The sequence below is a fragment of the Ictalurus punctatus genome, chromosome 20 (genome assembly GCF_001660625.3).
Source record: "Ictalurus punctatus breed USDA103 chromosome 20, Coco_2.0, whole genome shotgun sequence".
NCBI classification, from domain to species: domain Eukaryota; kingdom Metazoa; phylum Chordata; class Actinopteri; order Siluriformes; family Ictaluridae; genus Ictalurus; species Ictalurus punctatus.
In genome coordinates, this window is record NC_030435.2 from 24,300,798 (window position 1) to 24,320,925 (window position 20,128).

The following is a 20,128-nucleotide window of genomic DNA, read 5'->3' on the forward strand; positions in this document are numbered from 1 at the left end:
AACAGCTCGGGACGTGCCGTTAGAGGAAAATAATAAACGTCCAGGTGGTTACAGTACCGCTTCATCATTCATTCATTATCATTTCTCCCTCTCAGTTTCCGGATATTTCCATCTCTCCTGAGACCTTCAGCTGTGGAAGTGCATAATTCCAGTAATTCCATATTAATAAAATGGACACATTAATAAAATTAGTCACACTCCTGTACGTGATTACACACCCCACACTCACACTGTTAAAATAATTCACCCATACAACACACAAACAAGTACACACACTTCCTTTTTTTCGGTTATATTTGAGAATCAACATTTTTTGTGGAAATGATGCAGCATATAAAAAAAGAGACAGAAATTTCACTATAAATGTAACGTCCCACACCATCACTGCTCCGTGCTGACCATTCCAAGTTTTTAACCATTCCTCGGAAGTCTGAAGATCCGATCCAGCTCAGTCCGTCACCGAGGTACGGGAGCTGCGTGAACGCATGCCGTCGTCGACTTCCCCTCAGCGCGCCGACAAAAAACCACCAGGTTATTTTAGTGCGGATTTGTGTTTAATTGTTTTTTTAACCATGTACAAAAAAAGTGATTAATTTGCAAACTAGCTATGGAAGGAAACCAGCTGGTTTGTTCATTAGCTAGCATGCTAGTTAACTAGCCAGCAGAGGACATGTTTCGCACGTCGTCGTCATGTAGACGACGTGGACGATGATTCGGAGTAAGAACATGTTTAGACAGGATATGGTGGAATATATGTGGCGTAGTTTATTGCTCACATTTACTTTTTTGCTGAACTTCACTTGAGCACTTTATATGGCCACAAGGGGACTCGACCAAGGGGACTCGACCAAGGGGACTCGACCAAGGGGAAGCAGACAAGGGCATGTCACAAACAGATCTGAAACAGTTCAGGGTTTAAATCCTCACAGAAATAAATGATTTGATTTCTCTTAAAGTCACTCGTTAACTGATCCGAAGTCCCTGGCTGAACCTGACTGAACTCTTATCTCAAAATTATTCCGTGATCGTTGTTTGGAAAACCAAAAAAGACCCGGAAGGAGCAGGGATGCGCGGAGATATTCACAAATAAATATGAACGTGTGGTCCGTTTCGAGGGAACGCGGTCCTCTTCGGCTCCGTGGAGGACGACGGATGAGGGACGAGTATGAAAACGAACAAAAGGGAGAGGGCGGGGTTAGTTAGTTCCTCTCCTGCACAAATACAGTCTCCTGAGGGCAAAGCCCCGCCTCCTGTAGCGTGATGTCATAGTCCAAATGAGCCAGCTTCCGCCTTGGGAAGTTAGTGACGAGTTCGAAGCGTTCGTTCGGATATCCGTTGGACTGAACGTGTCTCACCAGAGCCTGGGGGGGGGCAACAAAAACAACAACAACAATAGCAGCGTTCGGTAACGATGTATCATGCAAAAACAAACAAACAAACAAACACACTTAAATTTTGGGAGATTCTGGACTTGTACATACCATGAGCTTATCGTTAGCGGACAACACTACCTGTTCCCTCCGACCATCTGGGTATCTCAGCATTAGATGAGCCTTCGGACCTTAAAACAAAACAAACCAACAAAAAAAACATACCAATCAAAACACAGCGGGGGCGTGGCTACAGAGACCTGCAGGGGACATAAGGGGGAGATTTTTTTTAAGATTTAAAGAAGGAAAAAAAAAATCAGAAGAACTTAAGAGAAGATGGAGCGGAGGAGGAGAAGTAAAATGAGGAGGAGGAGGAGGAAGCAGAAGGAGCAAGAGAAGGAGAATAAGGAGGCTGAGGAGAAGGAGAAAAGGAAGAAGGAGGGGATTACAAGGAGGAGGAGGCAAGAAAGAGAATAAAGATAAGAAGAAGCATAAGAAGGCTGAAGGGGAAGAGAGGAGGAGAAGAATGCAGAGGGAGAAGGGGCAGGGTGGAGAACACCTAGGAAGAATAGGAGAAGGAAAAGAAGAAAATGTAGATGATGGAGGAGGAAGGAGACAAGGGGAAAAAAAGGAGGACAAAAAGGAGGGGGAGAAGGCAAAGAGGAGAAGCAGGACAACGAGAAGAATGCAGAATATGCAGAAGGAAGAGGAAGAGGAGGAGAAGGAAGAAAAGAAAGATAAGAAGAAAGACGAGAAGGAGGAGGAAAGAGAAAAGGGAGGATGAGGAGATATTCGTTATTAATACATCATCGCCCCCCGGTGGCTTTATGTTGAACTGCGGTAATGAATATGAAGATATTTAAACATAATAATTTACAGATTTTAATCATTTATGATTTGAATGGAGCAGCAGGTTGTGTGTGTACCGTTATCTTCAGACTGTGTGCTTTGGGTTGTTGTGATTTTGTGACTTTGGTCGTGATGACGTTGTTGTTGTTGTCGTCGTTGTTGTGACTCTGCGTGTTTGTGGCTCGGCCGAGGAGGCGGCGGCTCCACGTGGTTTTTCTTGCTCTCTTCTTTTCTGTGGTTTGACTCTTTGTGCGGAGACTTCCTGTTCTGGGTGGGACTATCTGAGGAAGTGGGTGGGGCCTGTTCTGACGATGTGTTTCCGTCTATTGAGTCTTTCCCTCCATCCTCGTCGTCTGATCCGTCCACAGAGATCATGCCCTCGCTATCGGAGAATGCCTCGGCGTCCGAGTCGTTTTCCGACTCTGCTTTCTCCTGCTTCGAGTCGTAGTGCGTTTCCTGTAGAGACGCTCTGATAGCTGCCTCCAACTGACTGTCCTCACTCGCGTCAATCAAACTCTCCTGAGAGGAATATCATAGAAACATGACAGCACAATAAATAATAATAAATAAACAATAAATACACCAATAAAGCATAATAAAATCAGTATGAATGACGGCACACTGCAATTACACGTTTGATTAAGTTTTATTAAAATCATTACGCATTATTCTCTGTATAATCCTGACATTTTTCTTTACCCAAAATAAAAATAAAAGTTGAAACCGAACCTTTAAGAAGATGAAAAAATTAAAAGGTGCAAATACATTTTAGAACATATCTGCAAGCTGCAATACCGGGGTCAAGACAATTATCAGCACCATGAGCAGCAAAAGAAGCTGTGTGACATGTTTTTGGTTAGAGTCGGATGAACAGCGTATGAGGAGTTAGAAAAAGTAAACTTTCAATCATAATGAACCCATTTATTTTACAAATAACTAAAAATAACTGCTACTTAGAATTTTTGTCCAGTATGTGGCGCTCTTCTGAAACCACTCAGGTAGTATCTGGGCATGATGATTATCACGTGGGAAAGCCAAAAAAGCTGTTGTGTCATCTCCTGACCAGTAGGGGGCAGTGCACCGAAAGCTGCAGGTAACTTCAGGGCATAATGTTGCTGACACGTACAAGTTTCATCACAATCCCTCAAAGTGCTGCGGAGATACAGCCTCAAGTTCAATTTTCCGCACTCGTTGTCGAATTCATTGACGCGCTGTTCGAAAACGGTACAGTTTATCACAATTCTGTGAAGAACTTTTTGTCATGAGTGCCTCTAGATGACGCCAATTTTCATGAAAATCTGACAAATGGTCTAGGAGGAGTTCGAAAAAGTAGGTTTTCAAAACATTTAAAAATGGCGGACAGGAAGTTTGCTCGATCATGACATAATCGGTATCGCTGTTCTGGGCACGAACCCCGGAATCGATTGGCACCCGTCTCATGACAGCGGGCAAAAGCAGTCAATAGCATTATCATTTTTGACCACAAGGTGGTGCTGTCCTGAAACTTTGAGTCCCTTCAGAGCATCGTGCCAAAGACACAAGTTTTGTAAAACACACACACACACACACACACACACACACACACACACACACACACACACACACAGAGGTTCTTACAGAGCGAGCACGTTTGGCTGGAGGTTGACTGGAAAGTCCGTCTAACTGGCCGTGTTCCCTTAAAAACCCCGTCACTTGCTCCAGAAACGAGGAAACGTCCAGCTGATTCCACTCCACCATCTTCTGACCTGTTTATCACAAAACGACACAATCCTCATCATCCCTCATCTTTATTAACAATAATACCGTAATTAATGGGTTATGTGGAGGAAAAATATATTTCCACGATGCACATCAGGACCTCCAGGGCTCCTAACAAACCGTGTTAAAAAAGACGTTCTGTAAATATCTGTAAATAAAATCCTTAACTTCTGACCATTTTATAGATTGAGACAGTAGAATAATATCAAAAATGTTTGTTTATATAAAAAACAACAAAACAACATTACAATTAGCAACAAGTAACAGAGTTATTAAAATGTCTGCTGTTCGTCTCTAATTTCACTCCCACCTGAGATCAGGAGACCACGCCCTCCACCCCCCCCGGATCACCGACGGCGAGTGGAGCTCAGCACCACGTACAGCAACAACCCAAAACTACAACACGTACAACGAGTTCCCGCAGGACACCTACACGGCTCGGGAACCAATCAGAACCCAGGATACGGCCATCTTGAAGTTTATAACCTAACCCCCGCAAAATATTTATTTATTTATTTTTAAAGCACAGCTTGTTACCGAGAAACCGCAAAGAAGCGTAAAATGGAGATTTCATCAGCATCATTTCATGCGCTGACACTGGAGACTCCTTCCATACGTACGAGTCCCTGTGAACGAGCGGTTACTATAGAAACAATAGCGTATTATATATTACATATAACTGGCGCACTACTATCAGAGCTGCAATTATGGACAATTAATTAATCAACACCAATACATCTGACCAATCACAATCCAGAACTCAGCAGAGATGTGGTTTATATATATATATATATATATATATATATATATATATATATATATATATATATATATATATATATATATTTTTTTTTTTTTTTTAAATAAATGTTTCCTGTCGGTTGTTTTATGTAGAACTGGTAGTAATTTTCGTTTGTAATACTTGTATATAATACTCTGTAACACTTCTTTGATACGCTCATTAATAGGTTTAAAAATGTTGATGGGGAAACTAATACAGGTCTAGAAAAATAAATAAAATCTATAGCCATTTTATTTTACCCGTCACTACTTCCTGCTCACTGCCCCACCCGCCTTGTTTGACAGACAGCCTGCAAATAGCTAAGCCCCTCCCACCGTTCTGGAGCATGCGTGTCTCACCTGTTCGAGGGTCCAGGATGGAGATGTAAGGGAATTTGTTTAGTTTGTAGAACTGAATGTAGCGCTGACCTTCCTCGCTGTCATGGTACACCTGTAAACAAACAAACAAACAAATTTTAAATCTTTAATGTTGAATATCGGTGTATTTACATGCATCTGAAATCAGGGTCTTATGTTAAAATGTATTCTGAATATAAACTCCCCCTGATACTGAAACATGAATATTTCTGATAAACGCTCTAACCCGGCCCACCAAAGAGCTGTTTACTGTTTATTGTTAACTGTATGCTGTTTACTGAGGCCTGGTTTCAGCACCTGCCAGAAGATGAAGTGTTCTCTGATGATGGCTTTCACCGCCTCGTTACTCCACACGTCTCGGTTTAAACACTGACAGGAGAAATCCTGAACGTTCTGGATGTTTATCATCAACCACTTGTTCTCCAACTGACCGCAGTTCTTCGCCTGGAGGGTTAGAAAACACACACACACACACACACACACACACACACACACACACACACACGCATATGAGCAACAAGTAAAGATAATTAATCCATTTTGTGGAAGATCTGATGTGTTTATTAAACATATTTAATTAATTGTAAAATAAATACAAAGTATAAAAATCTTATACAAATAATAATAATGTAGATATGAATGTAAAAAAAAATAGAAGGAAAAAAGTAGTGGCAAAGCAACACGATGTTCGTCTGTCTGTGTGCGTCTCTCTCACTCTGTGTGTGTGCACATCTGTCTTACTGTGTGTGAGTGTGGCTGCACATCTGTCTTACTCGGTTTGTGTTTGTGCGTTCGTACATCTGTCTTAATGTGTGTGTCTATCTCACCGTGTGTGTTGTGTGTGCGTGTGTGTGTGTCTGTCTATCTCACCGTGTGCGTGTGTGTGTGTGCGCGCGCGCGTGTGTGTGTGTCCTCACCGTCTCGAAGCTGCCTTTGTGCATGAGCTCGATCGGGGGTCGGAACAGATCAGCCAGAGTGCTCAGTTTTTTATCCATCGCTCCTCCGTTCCTCAGCTCCTGCTCCTGTCTGACTGGAGCATCACACACACACACACACACACACACACACACACACACAATTATTCACACTGAACACCATGTGACTGAACAGTCATGGTGGTGTTTTTCCCTTCATTTTGAACGGATCTTCTCGCTGTAGCTTTAAGCTGTAAGGACGGATCTGAGGGTTCGTTACGTCTGGTGAAGTGTAAGAGCTGCTTTAGAGCTCGGGATCGCTGCACAGAACCGGAAGCTCTGTTCTTCACCAAAAATAACCAACATCCGAAGCTACCGTTCCGCCGAACCACGTGAACAGCACCGACGTACGGAATTGCACGGAGGTTCGATGTGAACGCAAACCTGCGATTATGAGCTCCGCCCCCAGGATCAGTGTGGACCAGAGTGTGAAAAGGGCATTATTTCAGGTGATCAGCTCTGGAACTTACTGGTTTCCGTCTGGAAATCTCGAAATCCGTCGAAGATGGACCGAGCCGGTCTCCGTCTCTTCGGCACTGAGACACAGGGAAGGGGGAAATATAAGTAAACAAACAAACAAACAAGACAAGCAAAGTCTACTACAGAATGTCTGATTTTCAGGATTACACACTGCCTGTTCTGTCCACGTTTATAAATTTATTTAGATCAATTTAAAATGACAGGAAGAGATTTCTGAACAAAAACACACACACAAAAAAACCCCAATAAAACACTGAGTTTGATGATGTTCTTATTTAATGTCTACTGAAACTAACACATGAATTCGAATCAATAGTAAGAAATAAATTTACTAAAATGTTACAAACGGTAGGAAATGATTTCAGGACGCCTGTGATATCTCTGGAACGTGAGAATCGTGTTTACAGTTCATCAGGACTTCAATATTATCGCCACTTTATCGCCCAGCCCTACTGACAGGATATGATCAGGTGTTAATAATCAATAGTACTCTAGACAAATCACCTCCAAACAGAGGCTCCGGCTCCACCAGGATCTCCTGTTTCTGAGGGATCGGCGCTCGGACTTCGTCTCTGTCAGGATTTAAAAACACACCGTCTGTGAGTAAGAGCGAGAAACACGCCGTGACACGAGCAACTCCGTGTGTGAAATTAACGCTCACTCTGAATGGCATCTGCTTCCAGACGCCGCGGCCGAACCGGAACTGGAACTGGTGCTCGGCTCCTCCGGCACTCCTCCGCCGTCCAGGAACATGGTGACGGCCATCTCCAGGTTGTTGTTACACGCCTCCAGCATGTGTCTCCCGACGCTCTCCGTGGCTCCTGACAACCGAAAACGCAAAAATAAAACCATCTGCTCGGGAAACGGGAAACATTCAGAATCACACAATCTCGTTTAATCTACACGTCACGTTAAAAAAAAGAGAAAAAAAAAGAAGTTCTTCTTATGTGTATCGCTTAGAATAAAAATGAATTGTATTAGTAGTGGAGCTTAATAAATTATATGCATGTATCTCACTGATTATTTAAATCTACACACACCCACAATTTCCAACGGAAAAAAATAATAAACATGACTATTTATTTTGCGGTTAATGACGTTAGCACCTGCTGTGCGTCGGTGTAGGGTCAAGCCCGAGACAACTCAGTAGAATCAAATCGATCTGTTGATTCTGCAGCATTTTGTACAATAATAAAAATTAAAAAGAAGAACTGCAGGACTCGGGCGTCACTCACCGAATCGACTGAGCAGCAAGAGACGAGCGGATCTCTGTCACGACTCAAGCGATTCACTGACTCGAGATTCGCGGATCAGGTTCGGCACAAGCACGCCAGCAAATACAAACAGGGAAAGATAAAGATATGACGCAAAGCTACGTATAAAATTCTGAAGTCTGTAACTGCGAATGTGAAGCCCAATACTGATTCGTTCACCTGAGTGACGCGTTCGAAAAGACTTGAAGAATCGTTCATGAACGAACCATAAAATCCTTCTCTTGGCTGTAACTGCACACTAAAGTGCAAAGACGACTTCTTTCTGCACGTCTAAAAAGCCTCTAACGTTCGATTACCTCACTCGGAGACAAACCAGAAAAGACGGGGCGAGACGCCGAACCTCCCGATACGTATCGGGAAGCGGTTCAGCGTGAACGCGAGCTCCAGGAAGACCGACACGGGATGAGAACGAAAGCAATCACTGAAAATTTCCCAGGAAACCGTGTGTGTGTGAACAGAAGCCGATTCCAGGAAAGACGCGTCTGATTTGGTTAAGGGAGAAAAGAAAAAAAAACCCACCCATGCTGTGAGTAACAAAAGAAAGAAAAGCGTAAAGTTTAAAAACAGAAGAACGCAGAAGGAGAAATTGTTTTGTGATGAACGGTACAGTCACTGGATCAGCCAATCAGCAGCAGGCGTAAAGAACACGGCGTAAAGTCGAGACACCTGAAACGTGAATTCTGCTCAAATTCAGGGGGAAAATGTTCATTTAAAACGTGTGTTTAAATTTAATTTTTTAAATGGATTTATTTATTTTAATTCCCCTAAAATTTCCAGAAACTGCAGGAAGATAAAGTCCTGGATTTTGAGTGCAAAAAAGATTTTTAAACCCCTTTAAAAAAAAATAAAATAATAATTTTTATAAACACTTCCCTATAACGCTAAATGCATATTAATTAGCGTAGAAGTAAGCATCATGCTAATTATTACACAAATCATGAACTAAATACAACAAAACAAATCTCTTCCTATTATTTTAGGAAAGAGGATCAGACCCCGCCCACTTGCTCATTCCGCGCATGCGCAAACGCGCCACAGAGATTCTCGTTCTGACGAAAAGAAGCGGCGAGTCTTGAAAAAAAGGAAAAAACACCACCCCAAAAAAAACAGCTTTAAAAGCAACAAAAAGTGAAAGTTGCGACTCAAAACATCGCGTTTTTAAAGTTTCCACTCAGCCCGAATACACTGTACACACCCTCATTTGCAGGACTGCGCCGTTTAATAGTTTCTAAGACGCAAAAACAGTTCAATATCGTGATTTTCGAGTTGGATTAAATATGCGAGTCTTTTACAAGCCGCCATGTTGTTCACGTCGCACTGCTCAGACGAGATTAAATCTTCTGCAGGTTCAGGAAGTTTGTACTATTATTATCATTATTTTTGTATAACTGTACAACCTGTAGCGTGACTGTGTAATTAGTTGTGTTTGTTATTTAAAAAAAAAGCTTTAAGAGAACACAAAAAGGGTTTTAAAGAGCAACTGGAGAGGCAGGAGGATGAATGTTCATCTCTGAGGCGCTGCAAGTTTACTTCCACTGTGTGACCTGTGCACGAGCACAGACTTTATTTACACGTGATTATCAGCTTCTCGGCGTGTTTATCGTTTCTTCTTTCTGAGTTTAACACTGGGTTATTCATTCCAGCTCCTTCTCTGCACAAAGCTCTTTTTTCTCTCCGGTTGTAGAGCACACACACTGAGAGCAGCTCAGACACTGATGCACCTCCAGCTTCAACTCAAACTCTGTACTCTGTTTTTCCCACCAAAAACAATTATTTTTCTTCGCCGACGGAAAATTTATAAACCCACAAACCCCGACAATCCAGGAATAATCCACATATTTACCAGTAATGGCAGTGAACTGCTGAATTAACCCGTTCAGCGCCGGGCCTGAAGCATCTCCGAGAGCCGCCATCTTGCCGCCACTGTCAACAACAGCGGCACTGCGCATGCGCACTATTGACCAACGTCATCGCGCATGCGCAGTGTTGACCAACGACAGCGCGCGGAGGCATCACGTCATGGCCTCGGAGTTCAGGGTAATGTAGTCAGTATGATAACAACAATAATAGTAATAACAATAATGCTAATAATAATAGTAACAACAACAACAGTAATAATAGTAATAATAATAACAACAACAATAATAGTAGTAATAATAATAATTATTATTATTATTATCATCATTTGTATTAAAACAATAATTTGCTTTTATAAAATGTTTATATGCACACTTGGTATAAAATGTCAATAGCTTTATTTTTGTATTTTATTCAAAAATGTTTTTATTATATCTAATTATAATTATAATTATATCTAATTATAATTCTAACTTAATCACAAATCATAAAATTATTAAATAAATAAACAACTAGATAAATAGAAATAAAAGCATGCTGTTGTGTAATAAAATAATGAACCAATGAATTAAAGAAATTTAAAAATACTTTTTTGGACATTTATATAATATTTATAATGTGCCTGTCTCACACTCAAGGCCACTGTACAATAAATGAAAAAAAAAAATTAAGACTTTTTTAATAAAGATAAAAAAATAGATAAAATAAAGAAACCAAAAAAATGATGTTAGTATAATATAATCTGGGGATTAATGTGAAATGTATATAAATGTCTCAGGGACTTAATTTGTTTTGTTTTTGCAAAAACACCATCTATTTTCTGCTGCGCTTACCCTACACGGGGTCGTGGGGAACCTGGAGCCTGTTCCAGGGGACTCGGGGCACAGGGGTACACCCTGGACGGGGGGCCAAGCCATCGCAGGGCACAATCACACACACACACACACACACACTCTCTCTCTCTCTCTCACACACCCATTCATACACTACGGACACTTTGGAAATGCTAATCAGCCTGTCTTTGGAGTGGGGGAGGAAACCGGAGAACCCGTTTGAAACCCCCGAAGCTTGGGGAGAACATGCAAACTCTGCGCACACAGGGCAGCGGCGGGAATCAAACCCCAAACCCTGGAGGTGTGACGAAAACGTGATAACCACTAACCACTAAATTTATTTAAATCTTTAGACTGTAACTGTTTTTGCTTTATTTATATTTCTAGCATGTACAGTAAAAATGACCAGAGCCTGTACAAACATTTTTCAAATTAAGTTTATTGTCATTTATATTACATTCATCTCAAAACAGTCAACCAAGCAGTTGTGAAACAATAAAATAATAATAATAATAATAAAATAAAGAGGGGGGAAAACAGCACAATGAAACAATTAGTATTTATATCTGATGTTTTCTAATTTTGACGGATTTTCTTTAGAACTTTATAATGTCTGAGATAGTTTACTCTGAAACCCGCTGTATTGGACGCTACGTTTTTAAAGCTACAATCAGTGGAGTTTTTTTTTTTTTTTTTTTTTTTTTAAATCTAATCTACACTTTAACTGACTAAATGCTTATTTCATTTTTATGCACTGATTTTTATTTATTTAATTACCGATAAACAGTATATCTACCCTAAAGCCTAAAGTGAAATGGCAAATATACCTATAATAATAATAATAATAATAATAATAATAATAATAATAATGGATAAAGTGGGGATATGATATCGATTTCGCGATAAATTTTCTGGGAGCTTTGTAGGTATCACGAAATGTCTCTTCCTTCTTTCAATTAAATGATATTTTTTGATAATATTATTTAAGAGTATTAGCGATGCTAAACATCATGATATGTTGAGCAACAGAATATACTCGTTTCTGATTGGCTGACTTGAATCTTCATTAGTTATGTACATTTTTTGTTCAAAAGCGTTCATAATATGTCAAGACAGACAGCTGACGTCTTCAGACCACTCCCAGTTTAACGACGTAATGTCGTACCTCAGTGTGGAGAAATCCATGGGGGTTGAGTTAGCGGTTAATGCTAAACGTAATCACGTCGTAACTGTAGTCGTACTGAGCATTTTCCTACTAATATATTAACACACCTGAGGTAAATGTTGACGTTCCGGATCGTTCTGTATCATTTCCACCGTAGCTCTGTCTTTCCTTTGTCTGTTTTAAAGCTGCGCTAGCTAAATCTCTAATCAGCCTTGTTAGCTATTACCGAGCAACCATGCTGGAATGTAACCATGACAACAAGCAGGTATAGCGGCGACGGCTTCTCTCTTGCAATAAACTATTAAACAAATCGTTAGTATTGTGTATGACGTGAAAATGGTTTAATTAGAGGTGACTAGAACAGCGCGAGAGATGTAACCATGGCAACGATCACATAATGGTGGTCAAGTGAGATGTTGGTGGACTAAAACGCTAATGCTAACGCCATTATATATATATATATATATATATATATATATATATATATATAAAACCATGGCCTGTTGGTTTAAAGGATCAGGAGTTGTGGTGCAAGTGAAAAAACTTTGTGACATCACAAAATATCTGCCGTAATCCAGTTTATAGCTTTCACATCACTGATTGTAGCTTTAAAACCACGTCGTTAAAACGTCACTTGGCGCAGGAAAACACGGCTTTATAGAAGTTTTACCGAATGAAACTGAATAAATCAATTCAATTCAATTCAGTTGTATTTGTATAGCGCTTTTTACAATAGACATTGTCTCAAAGCAGCTTTACAGAAATATCAACACGGTGTACAGATATTAAAGGTGCGAATTTATCCCAACTGAGCAAGACACTGAGTGGCGACGGTGGCGAGGAAAAACTCCCTAAGATGTCAAAGCTTTTAGACTTCATAAATAAATAGCAGAGATGAATGAACTTAGCCAAATTCATTCCAGTGCGACGGCTGTGGTCGTATTTATATATTTATATATTAAAGCGGCATTATGCAATTCTGCAGCTGTAGTGTTTAACGCGGGATCAAACGCACGATAAAACACAAAAACACTCTCGTGTTTCACATGCACACGGCGTCGTACATTTTATACGTTTAAATTGTAAAATTTGGTCAGAGAACATCCGGAAAAGATACTGAAAATAATCGTACTGTGTTCTATAGAAGCCCAGAAAGGCAGTTCATTATTATTACTATTTTATTACATTTTCCCACCAAATTCATGACAGATAAAATTGTTTACTTTAAACGCTGCTAATCACACAGCAGACCGATATGTGAACGAAGGAGTGCGAGGTTCAGGAACCTTTAGAGGTACGACATGGTTCCTGACACAAATTCCTGTTCTGTGTTAAAGACAAGACCAAAAAAGTGCACTGCAAATCCAGCTAAGTCTTAACTGTTTGTCTCTTGTGGGCGTGGCCTTTCTCCGGTTTTTTTTTGTTCAAAATATTTAAATTGGTCATAAATCCCAGGAGGAAATAAAACGGCGGTTATTTATTTTAGCTTTGCTGACCAAACGCTTTTAAAGCCAGACGCTTGCTACAGAGTCTCGTATGTTTCGTTTAATAAATGCTACCAGTCAGGACCGATCACCAATCACAGGTCCATGTGAGCGGAGCTTCTGGAGCTGAGCCACAGAGGATGTACGGGATTGGTCCGAGGAACGTACGAGAGCCGATTGTTTTATTGCGAAAGCATTAATGATTCATTACTAATTTGCATTAAAATGACGCTTTTTAATTTTTTTTTAACTAAAATATGTGGTTGACAAATCAGCAAGCTCCGCCCCCAAGAATCCCTGGTTCCTCAGCTGAATCGTTATGGTAATAATATCAAACTTTTTCCAGCCTGAGATGCCAAGAAAATCTTGATATAATAATAATAATACTTTCTGGATTATTTTTCTGATCCAATATTAAAATAAAACATATTGTATGACGAGACTCAACACTGGTCACCATCAACTTCCTGTCCTTCTAATGTCTCAAACCAAACAGTAGCATAGGGACGTGTGTGTGTGTGTGTGTGTGTGTGTGTGTTGTGTATAAAGGGTACTCCTGCACATGTTCTAATAGAGTGTGTTTTATTTGACCAAAAATGGATGAAGCTTTGGAAGTGGAGGGAGGAGGAACAGCTCAAGTGTGTGTGTGTGTGTGTGTGTGTGTGTGTTTTAGTAAAGGGTGTTTGCATATGAGCATGGTGTGTGTTTGAGATCTGGCTAATGGTTAGGAAAAGCAGAGGCGAAGTGTGTGTGTGTGTGTGTGTGTGTGTGTGTGTGTGTGTGTGGAGGTCAGAAGCGGATGAAGGTGGCATCGATCTGCCGGACACTGGGCAATGCCAGCATGATCTTGCGTCTATACTGAGGGTCCTTCTGCAGCGGGTTGCGTTCCAAGTACACCGTCTCTAAACCTTTAGCGTTCTTCAGCTCGTCCAGATCGCTCCAATTCTCTATCTGATTATCATTCATCTGAAAAACACACACACACACACACACACGGAACTCAGAGAACAGTCATGAAGTGTCATGTGTCAGTACACATACGAACTACGAACTACGACCCCAGGAATTTCAGTAAGAGAACCTCATCCTTAAGAACCATGGTCTGAGGAACCTCCTCACTGCAAAATGTGACAGAACATTTCTGATTGGCTGATGTATACTGTTTTTTTTTTACTTCATAATGTTTTACGACAGATGGCTCGCGGTTTCACGAGTTGCGATGTAACGTTTCTCAGCATGGCGATAACCATCGGGATTTTAGTTAGCGCTTAGCGCCAAGCGGAATCGCGCCGTAATTTGAGCCGTTCTGAGCTTTTCCTTACTGATTCATCAACACATCTGAGGGAAATGTCGGCGTTCCGGATCGTCCTGCATCATCTCCACCCTCGCTTATCCCTGTGGCTGAGTTTTCCAGGCTCTAGTTCCTGGGCTATTAGTCAAAGAACCAGAGCCCAGGAACCAGGAACCTCCATCTAGAACATTTACATTTCGCTTTTATCGAAAACAACTTTTACAGATGAGGAAATACAAAGCGAATCTAAGCTTCTAACTTAATCCTGGGGACCAAAGCCCCAGAATCTTTCAAACAAACAAGCTCTTTATCCTGGAAACTTCAGGAACCAAACCAGGATCTTTATCAGCCTGAAACATGACACTAACCCAAAACTCCTGCAGATCTGTGAGGTGACTGATGTTTTCGATCTTCTTTATCCTGTTCGCTGCGATGTCCAGAGTCGTCAGTTTTTTCTGGGAAAGCGCAAAAATTGAACATTAAAACATCTCAGAGTCGATCTCGTCAACAAATAAATGTGGCACGGATTACATCCGAGTCGAGGAACTACACAGGATTTCCCATATAAAAGAGATGATTACAGATAGAAAATATTACATCAAATAAAAACAAGGATCTAAACACTGCGTAAACGTCGTTTACATCTCCACACAGAAAGCACGGTTTCTTTTGTTCATCGTTGTTGTTAATAAATAAAGTTCCTTTAGGGTAAGACTTATAGATTACTGAGTAAATAATAACGGAATAACGCTGATAACATGGCGACGTTTACACTGGAACACGGTTTTGGACCTACGTTGTTCTCGAGGCCTTCGATAACCTCGATGCCGTTGTGACTCAGGTAGAGCTCCTTCAGGTTCCCCAGGTTCTGCAGTCCCTCTAGTTTGGTGATGCGGTTGCTCTGCGTGCAGGACGAAGAGGAGGAAGAAGAGAAGGAGAAGTCAGATGTAGGAACGTGGCAGACGTGCACGGGGAGGCGGGTTATCGTGAGCGCCGGCGTTAGGACGTACCTGGATGCTGAGGACCGTCAGGTTGTGGAGCCCGTCCAGGTTCTGCAGCTGAGCGATCTTATTCGTACCGAGGAACAAACTGTCCAGAGACGTGAGCGTGTCCAGGTTCTCAATGATCTAGAACCAAGGAACACGGGAAATTGAGGAGGGGAAACCGATTTTGTCAAATCGACGACACTTTTAACCCTGTAAGATGATGTCATCAGTGTGCGCCTCCTCCTCCTCGTCCTCCTGTGATTTTCAGTTAAAATGATAAAAACCTAAAAAACTTACACCCCTTTCGTGACTCGTTTAAAATGAGTAGAAGCATTGATATTTCTCCGAATTAACAATCTGGCTTTATTTTTATGAACTGAAGTGCAAAGCTACACAAGGAGAGGAGGAGGAGGAGGACGAGAAGGAGGCGCACACTGATGACATCACCAATCTGCGATAGATAAAGCAGTAAAGCAATCTGGCTTTATTTTTAGTGCAAAGCCGCACGCGAGAAGGAACACGATGATGACAGCGTCAAGCTGCGACTGATTTCAGTTTCTTTATGAACTCGACGCGATGCTATGTGTGTGTGTGCGAGGAGAAAGAGGCGCAGACTGATGACATCATCTCGCTGTGACCGGGTGGCCAGAATTGTGAGACATTCCTGACGGTGGTTTGAAGACCGGTTTGAATAATTAAACAGGTAAAGTCAGGGTGAGTTTCATCGCTCACCCTGATGCGATTGGACCCGAGCTCCAGCATTTGAAGGCCGGTGAGGTGTTCGAGGTTGCTGATGTTCGTGATCTTGTTGTGCAGCAGGAAGAGCTTCTTCAGCTTCGTCAGACGCTCCAAACCTTCGATCTTCCTCAGCAAGTTGAACGATACGTCTAGCTGCCTGTCGCGGATTAACACAGAGCCCAAAACATCAGGATGTCGCTCCGGGAATAACACACTACATTATACAGCTGTTATATAGTGACTAAACAAGCCTGGATTCCATTATACACACACTGCTTGTGTGGGTGACCGTGCGTGTGTGTGTGTGTGTGTGTGTTATATATTATAGAAACATATGTATATGTAAGACTCACTCGAGCTCGGTTAAAGCCTGCAGGTTCTCCAGTTTGCGGATCTGGTTGTCGTACAGGTCCAGTTCCCTCAGCGAGACCAGGCTCTCCAGGTTCTCTATGTTTTTAATCAGGTTTTGTCTGAGAGAAAGCGTCTGACGGCAAACACAAACACAAACCGATTAGGATTTACAACCGCTTATAAACCCCGCACGGTCGGGGTGTGTCTGTTTCAGACATTGACTTTACCTTAGCTTTCTGCAAGACCTCGAGTCCTTCGATCTTCCCGATCCGACAGTGGACCAGATCCACGTCCTGAGAGGATAAAGAATCATTTTATAGAGAGTCACTTCTTTCGGGGGGTGACTTCCGGCCACTCCTCTTTTCAGCGACTCTTTTGGTTCTGACACGGCTCTTTCCTCCTAAAGCTCGCGACCTGTAACTGTTCTTCCTTGACTACGGCCGCCGTTTCCATGGAAACGGTTTTCATAAACGACACAATAACGGTAACTGAACGTCTTTCGTCTACAAAAAGAATCGGCTCAAAGAGGCGACTCGTTCGCGAACGAGGCATATGAACTCCGACCTTTTCTAACGAAACGAGCCAGAATCGGACCGTCGGCTCATCAAATAACGCGAGTGTGTTAAAGGAAAACGTTCGGTGACATGGAATAAACGTCCTCCCCTGTTCAGATCGGAATAGGTTCGATCCGGGCGGAAATAAAATCCCGGAGTAACTCCTGCATGCGCATTTAATCCCGTCCGAATAGGGCTTCGCTGTGTGTATGTAAGAGACTAAACACCTTCGGATTGCACTATTTTACGTTCGCTTGTCAATGTTAGTGCCGCGTTAGCTACAAGGAAACCATGGTGACCGTCAGGAACGACTACAAATGTCCAGAGTAGTGATTCGGGGCGATGTTCGGAGAAACTTTAGCTGCTGTGAGAACACTAAACATCAAAAGGTCATGTTTTTATCTGCTCACCTCCTCATTAGGGTCGAGGGTGATGGTGTCCATATCGACTGGCAACTCCTCTGGAGCTGGGGGGGGGGGGGGGGGGGGGCAGAAAGGTTAAATAAACTTAAAAAAAGGGTTAAGTGTGCTAATGCTGAAAATCACCATATATAATAGACAGAATCGCAGAATCACAAACATAAGGTCAGATGAACGTAAATCCACTGCATGCAGGTGAAATACAAGCACCATACTCAAGTGTGTGTGTAAGGGCAGAGAGAATAAGTTAAACTCCTCGTGTCACCTGTGGAAGCTCGCTGCAGGTCTTCGACTTCTCCATTGACACTCCTCCTCTTGGTCTCGTCATCGCCGGACTCCTCCGACTCGCCCCTCCTGTCAACTGAACATCACAAGACCTCGCTTTACTGACGACGTAAAGGAACGTTTAAGCAACAGAGCACCCAGCAGTACAGGGTTGCCAGTGCTGTGGTTTTCCTGTGGAGTTTAGAGCTCTTGGTAACTAATAAGGAGGAGTTTAGACGTTACACTGGGCTTCAATTTTAATGGATTATATCTCTAAAATAAAATATACTTACATTGATCTATAAAGGGTTACCAACAGCTACATCTTACACTAAACTAACCTCCTAACGTTGCCATGGAAACTCAGAACACACCCCCTGAACTACTCAGCATACCAGGACTCTACTGTATATGAGTGATGGGAATACCGACTCGGGTCAATCGGCTCATTTCGCCAATAAGAATCAACTCCCAAACAACTCATTGTCTGTTTTTTTTTTGCATGGGCGCACGGTGGCGTAGTGGTTAGCACGTCTGCCTCACACCTCCAGGGTTCGTACGTTAACACTCCAGGGTCGGGGGTTCGATTCCCACCGTGGCCCTGTGTGTGTGGAGTTTGCATGCTCTCCTCCGGGTTCTCCGGTTTCCTCCCCCAGTCCAAAGACATGCATGTCCAAAGTGAATGTGAATGTGATTGTGCCCTGTGATGGATTGGCACCCTGTCCAGGGTGTACCCCGCCTTGTGCCTGATGGTCCCTGGGATAGACTTCAGGCTCCCCATGACCCTGAAGGAAGGATAAGCGCTATAGGATGGATAAATTAACCATATTCTGACCTGTGAATGTTCTTATTGGCATTACTATGACTGATATTCTTTCACGTTCCCATGAAAACATTTTAATTTAATTAAACAGCATTACCTACAAAAAATGGATCTCATATTCGAGTCAGTATATGACAAGCGTCACCTGTTCGCGAACGACACATATTCAACATTAACTGCATTTTATGATGTTTTAAAATGATGGACTTTAAAAAGCAATTCTAACACATCAGCTCATGACCAGGGTTTAGTGTGTGTGTGTGTGTGTGTGTGTAGAGCAGGGAAACTGGTGTTCTGGTTTACCTGAACAGGTCAATTAAGCTTGCTCAGCACTTCTCACTTCTGTCCTTCACATTTGATAATTTTTCCAGAGCAGATCATCGGCTCAATCTCTAACGCTTTATAAAGCTAAACTGTGTAAAGAAGTGGAATAAAGGAGCAGAGTTCCCTGCCATACTGTATGTTAGGTAGGTTAGCATGCTAGCTAGTTTGACATCCAGGGTTGGGTACATGACTGAAATCGACGCGCCATACCGTTTCATTTTTTTATTCATTTATTTCAAAATAAACATTAATAAGTTCATTATTTGTAAAAAGCATAAATACGTTAACGCTAATTAATCAATAACGTAACGGCTAAAGCTACTATAATTCCTGTCTGGGTTGTTTCTTTTCCCTACCTGTATTCCTACCCATCCCACCTCCTGCGCTGGGATTGGTCACTAGTTCGTACTTTAACAGGTTCACTATCCAATCAGCGCCATTGCTTAGACTATTATAAAACGCCAGCCAACCGCAGCCGAGGAATCTGATCCATCTAACCAATCCTGATGTAAGGAGGCGGGATTTGTCAGGAAACGAGCGGATGAAGGGTGAACGAAACGGGATTTCAGCTACTACGCTAAACCAAATTAAGCTAAGCTAATGTTGCCAGTCTTTCAGAGGTAAACAATCACACGATGCTAGCATGCTAGTTAGCCGGATGAATGGTGAGAGAGGATTTGCACGCTGAGGGGAAAATGAAAAAAAAAAATATCGCCCGAATTTGCAGATAAAAGCAACGTGAATAAACATATCGCTTTAGTTGTCTGACGAATTAACAGCGGAACATCGGCGCTAGCGGCTAATAACGGCTTTTAACTCACCTTCCATCTCCTGAGGCTCGCTAACAGATAGGGTAGCCATTTTTTCCCCCTCGCGACCCACCCACGGCTCAATGATTGACAGCTCCAGCGACCAGTCAGATCTCCGCTGTAAAAAGGCGTCATTGCCTAACGGTAGCTCATTCTCTGAGAAACTTTATATTACACTGTGTTAAATAAAAAGAAAAAGTAAATAATTTAAATAACTATTACATTTTTATACTCAATCTCAATACCGACTCATATTACAGGGAGGATTATTTCCTAAAAAATAAATAAATATAAAGTATGTCTGTGTGGTCCATGCATAGATATTTCTTTAAATAATTTTTTTTTTTTTTTTAAAAAGCAAAATTGT

The 20,128-nt window shown here is 41.8% G+C and overlaps 2 protein-coding genes across 3 annotated transcripts; both read right to left on the reverse strand.

The window, feature by feature from the left end:
• Positions 1 to 276: 276 nt before the first annotated feature.
• ubxn7 (UBX domain protein 7) lies at positions 277 to 9,848 on the reverse strand. Its single transcript, XM_017495179.3, has 11 exons — positions 9,707 to 9,848; positions 7,251 to 7,410; positions 7,094 to 7,161; positions 6,580 to 6,645; positions 6,053 to 6,165; positions 5,433 to 5,579; positions 5,118 to 5,208; positions 3,837 to 3,964; positions 2,297 to 2,738; positions 1,482 to 1,561; positions 277 to 1,361 (listed from the first exon to the last, which is right to left on the reverse strand). Exons 1-11 carry the CDS (start codon positions 9,810 to 9,812, stop codon positions 1,200 to 1,202), a joined length of 1,563 nt encoding a protein of 520 aa, XP_017350668.1. The 5' UTR covers positions 9,813 to 9,848; the 3' UTR covers positions 277 to 1,199.
• A 1,124-nt stretch (positions 9,849 to 10,972) lies between these two features.
• On the reverse strand, positions 10,973 to 19,838 carry ppp1r7 (protein phosphatase 1, regulatory (inhibitor) subunit 7). 2 transcript variants are annotated; one of them, XM_017494956.3, is made up of 10 exons: positions 18,932 to 19,105; positions 17,807 to 17,902; positions 17,533 to 17,588; positions 16,796 to 16,861; positions 16,571 to 16,701; positions 16,212 to 16,374; positions 15,504 to 15,620; positions 15,290 to 15,394; positions 14,862 to 14,948; positions 10,973 to 14,168 (listed from the first exon to the last, which is right to left on the reverse strand). In XM_017494956.3, the coding sequence occupies exons 3-10, from the start codon at positions 17,563 to 17,565 to the stop codon at positions 13,992 to 13,994; spliced, it is 879 nt and encodes a 292-aa protein (XP_017350445.1). In that variant the 5' UTR covers positions 17,566 to 17,588; positions 17,807 to 17,902; positions 18,932 to 19,105; the 3' UTR covers positions 10,973 to 13,991.
• Between the last annotated feature and the right edge of the window lie 290 nt (positions 19,839 to 20,128).

Bases quoted from the DNA above. Each gene is read 5' to 3' on its own strand.
- ppp1r7 (XM_017494956.3), bottom strand. From the start codon at position 17,565: ATGGACACCATCACCCTCGACCCTAATGAGGAG. The intron at 16,375-16,570 runs GTGAGTCTTACA...AATCCGCGACAG, and splicing joins CAGGCTTTAACCGAGCTCGA to GCAGCTAGACGTATCGTTCA. The intron at 14,169-14,861 runs GTTAGTGTCATG...TGTGTTTTTCAG, and splicing joins CAGATCTGCAGGAGTTTTGG to ATGAATGATAATCAGATAGA.
- ubxn7 (XM_017495179.3), bottom strand. From the start codon at position 9,812: ATGCGCAGTGCCGCTGTTGTTGACAGTGGCGGCAAGATGGCGGCTCTC. The intron at 7,162-7,250 runs GTGAGCGTTAAT...AAATCCTGACAG, and splicing joins GGAAGCAGATGCCATTCAGA to AGACGAAGTCCGAGCGCCGA. The intron at 5,580-6,052 runs GTGAGGACACAC...CTAACCCTCCAG, and splicing joins ACAAAGGCAGCTTCGAGACG to GCGAAGAACTGCGGTCAGTT.